The sequence below is a fragment of the Equus asinus genome, chromosome 19 (genome assembly GCF_041296235.1).
Source record: "Equus asinus isolate D_3611 breed Donkey chromosome 19, EquAss-T2T_v2, whole genome shotgun sequence".
Lineage (NCBI taxonomy): Eukaryota > Metazoa > Chordata > Mammalia > Perissodactyla > Equidae > Equus > Equus asinus.
Window position 1 is genome coordinate 12,531,057 of NC_091808.1, and position 14,699 is coordinate 12,545,755.

Here is a 14,699-nt window from a genome sequence, read left to right on the forward strand (position 1 = left end):
TCAACTGAACTCATCGGTCAATAATATATTGTGAGAAAAACACAAAAGTGATGTTGCACTAAAATAGTCCTGTTTTTATTTCAATGTGGAATTTCAAAGTAATTAAGGACCTAAATAATAAGCCATATCTTTATATAACAGAAAAGTTTATTAGAAACCTTTGTGCCTTAAAAAATATTAAAAACAGAAAATAACAAAAGCCCTTAGGTGTATGTTTAATCATTCTGAGAGGGTACTAAATATCAAGAAGCTACCTTAACCCTAAACTATGTACCCTTTTCACCCTTTGTATAATATATTTGGAAATATTCTGTAAAAATGGATTTCATGAGCCAGCTAACATCATTGCCAACCAGGCACCTTCAGGGAAACACAATTATCATAAAAAATCTCCTATCAATAATTGTTGAATCTTTCAGATAAGTCTTCCCTGAAGGAGATATATATTCCTTTTAACTTACTGTCTTCTCATATAACCCTTCAGTATAACTATAACTACTTTAAGAGACATTTCAAGATTCCCCAAGAAATCAGAGCAGTTACAGCTCTCCTTTGCACCTAACACAAGGGAAGACAGACTCTATCCCCATTGAAGCCCCTTCTGCATCCCTGCATCCCTACACTCTTCAGTCAGGTCCAAACCAGAACTTGATATGGTTTAATATAAATGGTATAATTGTACTATGCTCTAGCTATTTTGCACATAAATTTAAATGTTTTGCTTTTATCTAGATTTGCAAGCTCTAAGGAGAGAGGGATGTATCATCTCCTGATTCTTTTGCAGTTCCCAGAGAAGCTAACATGAAGTTTGGCATCAAATACGGTTCACGATGAATGAGTTCATGAAAACTGACCAAAAATTTAATGAGGAAGAAATATTAATTTACATAAACAATCTAAATCATCCATTTAAAAAAGCCATAATCACCAATGGCTTTGAGACTTAAAATTCTAATCAGTTTTTAAAGGAATATTTTACTTGTAAAAACCCATTAATTTTAATAAAACAACAAAAAGCATTTGCCTGATCTAGAACATCTTATAGTGGGGTAGCTTTAAGATCAGGGTATGACAATATAATCAAATGAGGAAGAAAGGTTTAAACAAATAGTCCTTTGAACAACATACTTGTATTTTTGGAAAATGAAAGGGATCTACTAATTCAATGACTCAGTAGACAGAGAGGTAAAAAATAATCCTGGCAAGCAAAAAAAATTCCACTTGCTTATGCCATATCGTTTACCACGACTCATCGGGAGCAGAGCTGGAAAGGGCTAGTTCACAATCCTATGACAAACGGAGTCAACTGAAAGGAAAGATGTTTCCTTAAACAACATTCTCCTTTTCCTTCCTTCCTTCCTTATTTATTTATTCAACCTATATGTTAGATAAACATTTTTGGAGGCTGCACAGAACTGAGCACTTATGTTTATCAATTTTTCTGAGGTATACTTTAGAGGAGATTACCAAAATAAGCAAATCATATTCACAGAAGACAGTCATACACATAGACAAGGATAATGCTACTAAAAATTCTCACAACAATCAAAATAATCAGATTTTAAGGCTATGAACTGTACTGCAAAAATGTAAAATTGATGTAAATGTAGAACTGATTTCAAACACTATTAGAAATAAATTTACTTTTTTTTTCAGGTTCTTAGGCATAAAACACACACTTCCTCCTCCTCCTTTTTTATAATATTTGGGAGCAAACAAAAAAGAGTGAATTGTGTAGAATAATATGGGACAGACAATATATGACAACTCAGGAAGGAGATACAGTGCTTAGTGGTTCTACTCACATGGAGTCAGTTCTGACCAGCTGTCCATTTTGGCGAACAGCATTTTCACTCATAGAACGCTCTCTTTTTAGCCTGCCAACTGCACGGATCTGTAAGGCACAGAGAAAGGGAAAAGACAGAAGATATTCTTAGTAGCCCAGTGGCTGCTTAGCATGAAAAGAATCTAATCCAAGGCTACTCACAAAATTTACAAAGAACATAACTAAGAACTGCTGTCAGGTATGTTTAGTATAGACATGTTAAAAAAAAACCCTACTTATTATAACGCAGATAAACTTAGGAATGCTGGTTTATTTTATGAAACAAGTTACTTCTGGTTTCTTTCTAAGTGTTACTCTTACTTGGTACAAATACTATTTTTATGTTATAATTTATGTAACATACTGTTAAACAACAATTTACAATAGTTTTTAAAGGCACGTATATTATGTGAAATGGGATTTATTTGTACTACAAATAAACGTTCCTGGCTTCTGGGGTTAAAACATTCAGAGTTGATTGAGGATTTGAAAACTAGACTAAAAAAGTTTTAAAGCCTTACTAGCTTAAAGGTTTTGGAATTCGAGAAATAGTCACCATCTTCTATCCCACATGCTCTTCTTACAAAACATATCATTGACCTCTTTCCATTAAGGGATGGGCTCTATGATTGCTTGAAACTGGTGGGCTGGTGACTGCTGTAGATGATGATGCAGTGTGACTTCCGAAGCTAGGTCATAAACAACAGTCAGGCTTCTGCCTTTTCACCTAGGCTGTTCATGTTGGACAACGGCACCATGATGCGCAGCTCAAGCAGCCACACGGCAAGGCCACGTGTAGGTGCGCCAGCCAACAACTCTAGCTGAGGGCCCGGACAACAGACAGTACCAACCGACATATGAGTGAAGAAGCCTTCAGATCACTGCAGCCTCAAGCTGCCGAGTCACCCCCAGCCTTTGAGCCCTCCTAGCTTAGGCCCACATCCTACAGAACAGAGACAAGCTCTCTCCATTATGCACACTGCAAATTCCCAACCCACAGAATCCATAAGCAACAGAAATAATTTTTTGGTTTAAGCCAGTAAACTTAGGGTGGTTTATTACACAGCAATAGATAAACAGTACAATGGTAATCATTAACTTTCCTGCTTAATTAGAAATTTTTTTTTTTTAACTAGAAACAGCCATACTTCATGGTTAAAAAAAATTTAAACTTTACTGTAAAGGACAACTGGTATGTGAACCAATGGATTTGAAAAGATTTTCAAAAACGCAATCAATATCTTTTGATGCTTTTAAAAAGATCTGGGAGTAGATTATCAGGTTATAAGCATTACCAAAACAGAATAAATCCTGTATTTCATGCCAACAAAACTTAAAAGCACACTAGGCAGCACATAATTTCAGAGCCTGGTTTAGATTTGGTTATGGTTATGAACTATTTACCCATCCAAACAAAAGAAAAAAAAAACCACTAAAAACAGCAAAGGAGTCAGTTTGGAGCTTACTGTAAGAGTTCTTTAAAAATCAAAATTATTTTAAAGCAATTGTATATAAAATTTAACATCTCCACAATCAAGTACTCTTTACTCACAGTGAGCAGTACTGGGTTGCTTTGTGAGAATCCCACTGATAAATGCCTTCCTACTTACTGTACAGCTGTGCTCACTTTCCCTAGAGAACAGCTCTTCCATGTTGTAGGGATCAAGATGAATTTTCTACTAGATCAGAACCATTCCTGCTGCTGTGTGGTGAGTACTAAAATGAAGCAGGATAGGAAGTGATAGGAGACAAATATGTCTTTGAATTCAACACAGCCTGACAAACTAGAGCATCCTAAGTCTACCGTTATTTTCACCATTTGAAATCTGATTTAAAATCTATCTTAACAGGAACATTAAGCTTGATATTACCGCGATATTGGGGGTAAAAAGCAGCTTAAGACAAAGGCATATATTTGTTATGCCTCCTAATATGACCAAATTGCATATTGTGAAAACAAAGAATTTAGATGCTGTCTGAAGCAATAAAGAACTCAGCGATCTTTAAAATATTATCACCCTGTAGTTCAAGGTCATGATGGTTGATTTTTCAATTCAGGTTTTATTTTTTAAAATTAATCAGTTTTTATCTAGCTTTTCTGAGATCTAACTGACAAATTCAAGGTTTTTAAATGTCATCCAAAACCATCCTATGTCGATTACCCATTTAAAAACTTTTATTCACTCCTGAGTCTCAGAAATATGGCTTTTAGATTCAGATAACTTCCTGGGATTTAGGTCACAGGTCTGCTGTATCTAGTTGTAGGCATAACATTCCCCTCTAATGTGCTTATACTCCAAGTTACATTTGATTGTTCATAGAATCCTGGACAAACGAATGTTCTCTAGGTCTCTGTCTAGTGGTTCTCTCCATCTGTTGAGAGCTTCTCTCTCCTTCAAGAATCTGCTCAGATACCTTACTATTTTCCCCTATACTGATCTGTTTTAAAATAATTGTTCAGAAACACGGATCTGTGAATTGCTGTGGGACTTTTATAGGAAGAGGTAAAAGTAGAGTTAACAACGTGGGCTGAACATCTTTCCCTCCCCAAACATGTCCACTGTCCAAATTTTAAAATAATGAACTATGGAGAGAACAGTTGAGAGTGATCGAGGGCTATGGGAAGGAAACGTGGAATACGAATCAGCAGCGAATAGACCATGACTGTGCTCAGAGAGCCATGACACAGCAGCTGCACAAAGAATGTGAGTGCACATCTCTGAATCTCCCATGGATGAATGTGCATACATATATACAATTAAGGCGCTTCCCTCTTTTTCCTCTTCTCTCCCTTTTGTTCCACTTTGCTCATCACAGTTCCAGCTCCTCTCTCTACAGGAGGGGAAAAGAAAGGGCACTAAACAAACCATCACCAAATTGTGATGAAACTCACATTCATCAGCTTCTCAGTTTTCTGAGCTATCACAAGACCCTTTTAAGTATTCACTGAGTGCCTGGGAGGCCTCCTGCATCTGCTTTAGGACGTGCTATATGGCTGGGTCACTTATTACACCTCAGGTCAGCCATGTTCTTTGACTTCACATCCTCAGGGTTGTTATGTCAATTGAACTGGACCATCATATGGCACTGATAATCACCTACCACATCCTGACAATTGGATTATAGATCTAGAGCCTTCTGTTAGACATCCATGGCTTTTGTGTTATCCTTCATGAAAGCTTCTAAGGCAGCTGCATTCCAAGTGTAATCCTTGACAAGGCTGGTTCTAGCTGGATATATTTCTCCCAGTCTTTAAGCTCCAGCTGTACATTTTGTACACGGCTGCTGTAGAATCTGGCATCCTGTGGATGCCATTTGATGGCTTCTATATAAAGCTTGCACGGCCTGGACATAGTTCCTTTTCTGAAAACATTCATTGCCTTTGTTCTTCTCTTCCAAAACCAGGTTAGGGTTCATTTAGGCCAACTGACTTGCTTCCTCTAGATCTTCTCTGACTGTTGACAATTCTTGGGTACATTTGGGGTTCAGTGATCTTCCAAAGATTTACTGCAAAAATGGATGGCATTCTCGCACTTCTCTTCTTTGAAGTAGGAGCTGTCAATTCAGGCAAAAGCTCTTACAATCTGTCTTTAGTACAATCTGTCTTCTCTTCCACTTCAAGAGCCTTCTTACAAAGCTCTTGGTATTTATTGTACTCAATCTTTTCAAAGAATACCACTGCTTGATTGACAGGATATGTCGGTGGAGTCTAAATATTTGACGGGGTCACGTTGCTTCAAGTCTCTGTCAAGTCTTATTAGCATCATTTTCTAACTCTTTTTCTTAGTTTTTCCTTTTTGTTCTCTGGAAGATCTCTCACTGGCTCCCATTTGGAGCCCTTTTTGAGAGGAGGAGGCAGTATCAGTGTCACAGCCTCTTCCCTTGTCATTCCCATTGCCTAATCCACTCTAGTATCACTGAGAGTTGTCACGATTTGGGCGTCTTGCAGTTTCATGCCCAGACAGATGGTTTATTGTTCAGTTGCTTTACTAGTTCCCTGTAGTTAGAATCACCAAGCAATGGTCTTGATTGAAAGCGTTCATCAATTTTCTCTCTACCAGTCAAGCCTCCAGATTTTAGAAACCCTCTTTGAGCTAGGGGATCATCTGCTTCATGTTATAACCTTCTTCACAGGTTCACTTGGATTCTTCAAGCCAGTTTAAGAAGTCGAGTGACGTTTCTGCAAATTATTCCTTGCATCAGTCAGGCTTTTAGACAACAATTTTGTAGTTTTCCTCATAAGCCACCTTCTGGTAGTCTCCTTTCTTGCCATAGGCTAGTGGTCCTCAATGGCAGGTGATTTTGCCCTCTAGGGGCACATTTGGTAATATCTGGAGATATTTTTTTCTTTCTTTTTATTGTGATAAAATACATATAGCATAAAATTCACCATTTTAAAGTATTCATCAGTGGTATTTAGTACATTCACAATACTGTGCAACTATCACCATTATCTAGTTCCAGAACATTTTTATCATCCCAAAAGGAAATCCCATAATGATTAAGCAGTCACTCCCAATTCCTCTCTGCCCTAATCTCCTGGCAACCACTGATCTGCTTTCTGTCTCTGTAGATTTGCCTATTCTGGATATTTCATGTATGTGGAATCTATAATATACGGCCTTTTCTGTATGGCTTCTTTGACTTAGCACAGTGTTTTCAAGGTTCATCTATGTTGGAGCATGTATAAATACTTCATTCCTTATTATGGCTGAATAATGATCCACTATATGGATATACCCCATTTTGCTTATCTATTCATCAGTTGGTGGACATAATAGCAGTCACCCCTTGGCTATTAGAGACATTTTTGATTTTCATGACCTGGAGGGTGCTACTGGTATCTAGTAGAAAGAGATCAAGAATGCTGTTAAACATTCTACAGTACAAAAGGACAGCCCTCACCACAGCAAAGAAATATCCAGTCCAAAATGTCGATAGTGCTGAGGCTGAAAAACCTTGGCATATGCTGTAAAATGACTACTACAGAATAAATGATTCAGAGGACCGCACTTGATAGATTCTGAGTAGCATCTGAATGAGTCACCAGTGTTATCAGCACTGAGGGTCTCATCGCCCTTCTATTTCAATCCATTTTCTAGAAGCTACAACTCTGGTCCCCCCCACTTCCCCACTCATTGGTTAACAGCCTCTTGAGGGCTGCCTGACCCTTCTATGGACTTGAAGTACAGAACCTCATCTTTGCTTTCCTTTCAATAGGCAGCTGGTACTAATCTCAGAAACTCTTCTCTTGCACCTCAGGATTTGTCTCTTGCCACAAGGTTTTAACTTTCATAGCAATATTTATACATATTGAGCTTTTAACATGAATTAGAACATGTGCTCGACACATTACATGCATTATTACATTTAATTCTCACAATAATCTTATGTACTTGGCATTATTTTTATCGCTATTTTAGAGAGGATCCTAGGAATTGTTGAATAACTTGCCCAAAGCTATGTGTTTACTAAGTAGCAAAGGAGGCCTTCAAAATTAGGTCTACTTCTCAGCCTGTTTTTCATCCCAGTGCTTTACACTTTGGGCATTTATCACTTTTTTTCTTCTTTTTTTGAGGAAGATTAGCCCTAAGGTAACTGCTGCCAATCCTCCTCTTTTTGCTGAGGAAGACTGGCCCTGAGCTAACACCCATGCCCATCTTCCTCTACATTATATGTGGGACGTCTACCACAGTATGGCTGCTAAGTGATGCCATGTCCATACTTGGGATCTGAACCAGCAAACCCCGGGCTGCCAAAGCAGAATGTGCACACTTAACCGCTGTGCCACCATGTAACTAAGTATCACAATTACTGCAGGAGTGAACCCTATATAGGCTTAAAATCTAGGTCTACTGAGGGCAATGCTGGTAAACTCTTTTTCTTCACTCAGTTTTAAAGTAATACCCAGGAAAGTGCTTGACTTGTTTTCAGTTATTTGCACAAAAAAGGCATAAGTATCTAAAATAGCAGGAGCACAAAGACCAAAAGAAAAACAAAACTCAAAGAATATCAAAGGGGGGGGTGTCCCTCCTGGCAGATCCTCATTCCAAGGCAATATTATCCCCAGCTGTAATTCTCACTGGGAACTTTGGGGAGCTGGGAAACTGGGCCTCTAACTGCAAGCATGCTGTGATATCTTCTGTCTTGTGTAACGATCTTCATAATTTTCATTTTTCTCTGCTATTAAAGAACTTTATATCTTCTGTGTGTGTTAGTGTCTCTCCCTCACCCACACCACTGTGCAGAAATTAGGTTTCACTGCACAGTGTCTTATACAAAAACTCAAAAAACGTTTGTCAAATAGATACAATTCTGCAAGTACCTTAGTGCCTTTTCACCATGTAAACACTATATTTAATGCTTTTCACCAAGTACTTATCTAGAATGTCCAACCTGGCACCTATAGTATATCTCAGCTCAGCAGAAACTTCCAACCTGAGAAAAGGCCACCTTAGTACTAGGAAACTGCCCTCACCTTGGTTATATGGGTGCCTTACCCTCTCTGGAAAGGACTAAGTGAAAAGTGAAAGACATAAGCAGTTCCATCATCAATAAAAACACGTTTGCACATCATTTTATAGTGGTCTCATGACAACAACACAGTAGAAGTTCAGAAGCTATAACGAAAAAGCTGCAACTACAGAAATCATCACAGAAAAGAAGTCTTACCAGACTGGCTCTGACTAATGGCAGAGGCAAGATAGGAACTTTGCTACTAATAGCTTATTAGTCCATCCTGCCAATTTAGGTCAACAGGGCTATCAACATACATGGTACAGTGACTAATTCAATAGAAACTTTTCAGCAAGCAGGGAGAACAGGCAGAGTCAAGGGAAAAAGGAGCTTTCCTTGCCCTGTCTGCCAGACTGCTTTCATAGCAAAGTGAGGCACTAATTTTCTCCTCTGCTAAACTTCCCAACTTCTTCTGCATTGTTTAAGGTGTTAACTCCTGGTCATAAAGCTCTTCCTTCAAGATCACATCAATGTTAATGATTTCCACAAAATTTTCATTTTCCTGAAACATAATATGTAATATCTTGTTTATAAGTATCTATAAGCCAGAATTTGCAGTAATCCACAGTCCATGAATGAAAGCAGCAGGCTTTCATTACATATTGCTAATGATATGACTTATAGCCTCTTAACCCCTCTTTACCTTTTGCTTTTGTCTATGTTATCTCAAATTCAGTTGATCGCAAAGCTCTATACTTACTTCTTCATTTTGAGGGGTTGGAGGAGGTCTTTCTAAATCCAGGAAATCTAGTGGTCTTTCACTTAGCGTAAGTACACGAGGTGGTGTTTTCAGTGCCAGAGGTTTAAAGGGAGTTGCTTGAATAAGGTCAAGATCTGCTGGTCTTGAAAATGGAATGTCTTCATTATTTCCTGAGAGTAAAAAAATAAAAAGGAAAGGAGGAGGTTTTCAAAAGGTAGTAGTTTTATTAAAATACATTTGCCACTACCTGCCCACTAGAATGGCTAAAATTAAAAAGACTGACAATACGAAGTGTTGGCAAGAATGTGGAGCAACTGAAGCTCTCGTACATCACTGATGGGGATATAACAGGGTAGAACCAACTTCAAAAATAGCTTGATAGCTTTTCATAAAGTTAAACATAACTTATAATATGATCCAGCAATTCCAGTCCTAGAGATATGAAAACACATGTCCTCACAAAGACTTGTACATGAATATTCATAGCAGCTTTATTCCTAATAGCCCCAAACAGGCAACAACCCAAATGTCTATCAACCGATGAACTGTGGTGTATCCACACAGTGGAATATTGCTCAATAATAAAATGGAATGAACAACTGATATAAGCAACAACATGGAGGAATCTCAAAAACATTACCCTAAGTAAAAGAAGCCAGACCCAAGAGCGTATACTGTATCATTCCATTTATACTGTATCATTCCATTTATATGAAACTCTAGGAAAGACAAACCTTGTCTCTGCTTATAGGAGATTACGGCTGCCTGGAATTGAGGCGTAGGAACTGAATGAGGTGGGGCACAAGGGAAGCTTCTGGGATAACAAAGTGTTCTGTATCTGGACTGTGGTGGAGGTTACATGGGTGTATACATTGGTCAAAACTCATTAAGCTATACACTTAAAAATTACACATATTTTATGTAAATTATACCTCAATAATTAGTTGAATTATTAAAAATATTGTTTGAAGTTTCAGACTATTGTAATAAGTAAAAAATTTGAAAAAAATGCAATGTTGCATTTCCCAACCACTTTTCTAAATAATATTGTGAAAAATCCAAAAGTTTCCATAAAAATATACAAAACAAAGATTTATCAGGCAACTTTATAAACAAATGTAAAATACCTGCTACAACAATCCTCTCTGGAACCTGCATAACCACACTGGCATTTGGAACTCCTTCTTGGAACCCTTGTTCCAGGTCAGCATTTGGTGGTGCTACCTTTAATTTTTCCGGGACCCTCATTCGCTGACTAATACCTTCGGTGTATTCCATTTCATACTGAATTCGACTAATTTCCGCCATCTCAGCAGCAGTGGGAGAAGGAAATGCTGCCCCACTCACTCTGTGGGCAAAAAATTTAAAGATGGGGGTGACTGAGTGTTAAAATGTCAGTCTTCTCTACACGGTGAAGTTAGAAGACAATAACTTACAGAAAGAACAAAAGGAAACTTCTCATTTGTGAGTACTGAATACATATGAAGGAAAAACAAAAGGCTAAAGAAAATGTTTTCCTCAACATAATACCTTCTCATTTACCAGCTGAAATTGCATGTTGAGGATGTTGCTTAGGAGCAAATATAACCACTACACAAATGTGCACACACACACACTCCCTCTTTCTCTCTGCATAAATAGATAAGCAAGCTGCTTATAACTCAGAAACGCCTGAAATAAAACTTAAAATTTCCTAATTAATTATTTGAGGGAAAGCTCATAGGACTTTATAAAAATGAATTAGAAATTGCTGTCATTGGGGCCGGCCCCATAGCTGAGTGGTTAAGTTCACGCGCTCTGCTTCTGCGGCCCAGGGTTTTGCCTGTTCAGATCCTGGGCGTGGACGTGGCACTGCTCATCAGGCCATGCTGAGGCGGCGTCCCACATATCACAATCAGAAGGACCCACAACTAAGATATACAACTATGTACCGGGGGGCTTTGGGGAGACAAAGGAAAAACAAAATCTTTAAAAAAAAAATTGCTGTCATGCATGAAAAAAATAAAACCTTTTAATGATGAAAATCAGATTCATAAGGCAAATAAGGTTAATTCTAAATTTACTGAAAAAGAAGATGCAACTCCCTGAAAAATCACAAAACACAAATTAAAACTTCTTACTGAATGTATACTTGATGACTAAGAGGCAATGGATACCAAATATAGAATATGTATTAATAGATTCTTAATGTACACATTCATTTTGAGGGACTGAAAGTTTCACATTACTAATTTATATTTACTATCATATTTACAAGTATATTTTTAAAAAGGATGACATGCCTTTAAGGGGAAAGACGGTACAAATGCATTGGGTAACCTAAATTAGAGAAGGATCTATGCTTCAGGGAAATGCAGTAGAAAGAAACTTGCCCCAAAATAGAAAATGCTGGTAAAATGTAAAAGAGTATGGTTAGCCTGTGGCAACCAGCTTTCAAGCCACTATCTCTCAAGCCTGTAATACCAGCTCGACTGAATAAAATGTCACTGACCTTCCTAGTGGTGTGTCAATGCTTGTTGTTTTACTCATGTTTAATACAGTAAATACACGTCTATAATAGCTATTAAAATACTGCTACCCTGTAGTTCAGTTTACTTTACACAACAATTCCCCTACAGATCTGAACTTTTTTGGAGGTGTACATAACAACACGGACACTGCTTTTCCAGCTGTAAAAAAGAAAGAATAAAAATCAGTATTTCAGCAATTTATTTCAGAAGAAAACTATAAATAAAAGTACACATCTACTTAAAATTAAAAGGCTTGGAGCTTGGTCTGAAAAGCACTTTTCAACTCTCTCCTAAACAGTCAGGCTATACCTCAAAAATCCTAAAGACGGTTTCAAGCATAGGTACTGTTTTATGATTTTGCAAATAGGATAAAGAAAAGCCAATCAAATGTATTTATAAATGTGAAGTCACATTAGAAAAAAACATTTTGTCATAAAACTCCACTAGTCATTATATTCTGAAGGAGAAAAAAATCCTTTTCCTTTTTAGACTAAGTACAAATGAAGAAATCACAAAGAAAATGTAAAGAGCAGAGGTAAATATACTTGAGGTAGCCTAAAAATTTGATGTGTAAGTAATGGTTTCTTTAAAAGGAAATAACTTTGAAACCAAATTACACTAAATTTTCAGCAAAAGATATTATATATAAATCAAGGGCAATAAAAGATTAAAGAGAGTATACATGTAAGGGACAGCGGGGATATTTCTTAAACTCCATGTCAGAGATGGATTACACACCTTAAACGCCACCTCACTGAGATGCTTAGGAGAGTTCTTAGAGGGTTGCTTAAGTAAGCTAACTTGCTTCTTTTATTCTTTATCAAATGTGTGAAAGGATTCGGCATGCAGATAGATGGTTTAAACAGTAAGAAAAGAGAGCTGAAGGAGGAAACTCTTACTCACAAACGTGTACCGAGGACTGTTTGCTATTTGGCACTATCTACTTCTGCGCTTCATATTAAACCCTTTAACTTGCTTCAATGTGCATGTGCTGGATTCAGAGCCACTTACGTCCCTGGGGGAGAAAAACAGGAGCTAAATGAGAAACTAGATGATACCAACAATAGAGATTCATTGCTGGAAATCCACCAAATGATAAAAGTCACTAACGGTGTACAACCTTATATTAAGAAACCAATAAAATAAATAAAGAAAAAATGAACAAACTTACCACCAATTTTAGTCCCACAGACAGGATCTTACGAGCATTCACTAGTTAATGCAAGGTAAAATGAAAGACTACTGCCATCGTTTCTGATTTGAACTTAGAAAAATGTGGCAGAGGAAAAATATCTAAGTTTAAAAAAATCTTTATATGTGTATATACATAATATGCACACTATATATATAATATACACACATATATTAAGGAGGAACAAATGCATTGGCTAAATTTTCATTCAGTATTAAATTTTGTATTTAATTTCATTCATAACTTTCATTTAGTATTTAATTTGGACCAGTAATAAATGCACATGGTACAGAGTACACAAGAACATACAGAGAAAATAAAGTCTCCCACCAGATCCCATCCTACAACCACCCAGGTCCCCACTGGCAAGCTCTATTAGCAATTTTTGTGCATCATTCTAGATGAGATACTCTTCCTATCTCTGTGTGCCTGAAGCACAATTAAAGCTTATATCTAGAAATAACACTGAAGAGACATCTCAAAAGGATTATAGCCTTGGGACATTATAAATTGAAGCTTTATAATAATAAACAAGGGATGCAAATTGCTAGAACATTATCTCCCTGAAATGTGCCATTTTCCACACTCCATTTACCACATTTCAGTCTTATTAACTTTCCACTAGTATATCCCATGGGTCTCAACATTTCATTCTATAGTAACATCCTGTCTTAGGAGAAGCTCTGCGTTTGTAAAGAATCACAGACATTGATCGTAAAGGTGGACACTGAAAAGACAACTTCTGGAAAAAGCTAAATCCTCCTGTAGCCAACCTGAGCTACTTAAATTTTTAAAATAAATGGAAATTTTCTACTAAGATTTAACTCTGTACTGTTCCAATTACTGGCTTTCCTGCTTAAGTAAAATAGATCAAACTACAACTTTTTTTTCTCCCTATTAGACTATGGCATTTTTGGTAAAACCTTTTGGCAATAAATAAAATAAACTTCTTATTTGGAGTTATCTCCCAGGCAACTAGTACACGATTCTCTGTTATATAACTAAGGACACATAATCCCTCTCAGAATCATAGATGATCTTAGATCTCTACTTTCTAAGCCCAGTGGTTCCCAAACATCAGTAACTTACTTACCAATTTCATGTTTTTTTCCCATATTGACACAGTCCATTTACTCTTAGCTACACTTAATCTTTTCTTTAACTCAAAATTTAAAAATCCTTAACAAATGTATTTTAAAAGAAAATTTTACATCATTACGTTAATCCACGGACTTGACGTACATATATAAATACACGTAACAAAAACCTAACTATTACAAAAACCGTCATCCATATACCACCTAGAGTCAAGTCACATCCCACTTATGGAAAGTGTCCCAATTTTGGGACTCAATGATTCAAGCCTGACTTTCTCATTTTCTAAATTAGAAAACTGGGACCCAGAGAAATAGCCCAGGAAGTCAGAGAAACAACTTGGATCAAACTGACTGTGGTTGCAAAGATTTACATATTTTCCAACTACAAAAAAAAAAAAAGTCAAGCTCTTTATCACATATTGTGTGGGCCTAGTTCAAGGTTTTTATATAGGTCACTCTGTTTCAGTTCTCTTTTCAAGCAACTGAACAATAAGGCTGTAGCCAACCAGGATTAAGTTTAATTTTTTAAGCAAAGTCATTGAAAACTTGGAAAACTATAAACTAACGAACTTTAAAATAAGGTTACGAAGCCACAAGAAAACAAATTTCAACACCAGAAGGGAGGAGAGTAACAGCTAAACTTTGCAATCCTAAAATGGGCAGTCCTATCAGACAGGAAGGGGTAGAACACACAATTTCCTTTTGGAAAGAAGAGCAAAACCAACTCACAAGCGTTTGGAACCAAGATGGCAGGTCCCAGACACAATTTAATTACATGGGAAAAGACTACTAAGTGCAACGAAATCGTTCTAATCCTTTCCAAATCCATTTTCCTAAGGGTCTTTCCTTTCGGATCTCA

The 14,699-nt window shown here is 37.0% G+C and overlaps 1 protein-coding gene and 1 pseudogene across 50 annotated transcripts in view; both read right to left on the bottom strand.

Annotated features, from left to right (window-relative positions):
- The window catches only part of MFF (mitochondrial fission factor), a 33,968-nt gene that overhangs the window by 17,993 nt on the left and 1,276 nt on the right, over positions 1-14,699 (bottom strand). For 12 of the 50 annotated variants that reach the window (XM_070489617.1, XM_070489623.1, XM_070489606.1 and 9 more), the window contains exons 2-5: positions 12,455-12,566; positions 10,169-10,389; positions 9,042-9,211; positions 1,806-1,894 (exon numbers count right to left, since the gene is read on the bottom strand). In XM_070489617.1, the coding sequence (XP_070345718.1) occupies positions 1,806-1,894; positions 9,042-9,211; positions 10,169-10,349 (440 nt within the window). In that variant the 5' untranslated portion in view covers positions 10,350-10,389; positions 12,455-12,566. Of the gene's footprint in view, positions 1-1,805; positions 1,895-9,041; positions 9,212-10,168; positions 10,390-11,532; positions 11,711-12,450; positions 12,567-14,699 lie in introns of all 50 variants that reach the window. The other 38 variants (XM_070489584.1, XM_070489592.1, XM_014835944.3 and 35 more) reach the window with 8 other exon arrangements.
- On the bottom strand, positions 4,557-8,759 carry LOC106827851 (stress-induced-phosphoprotein 1 pseudogene; annotated as a pseudogene).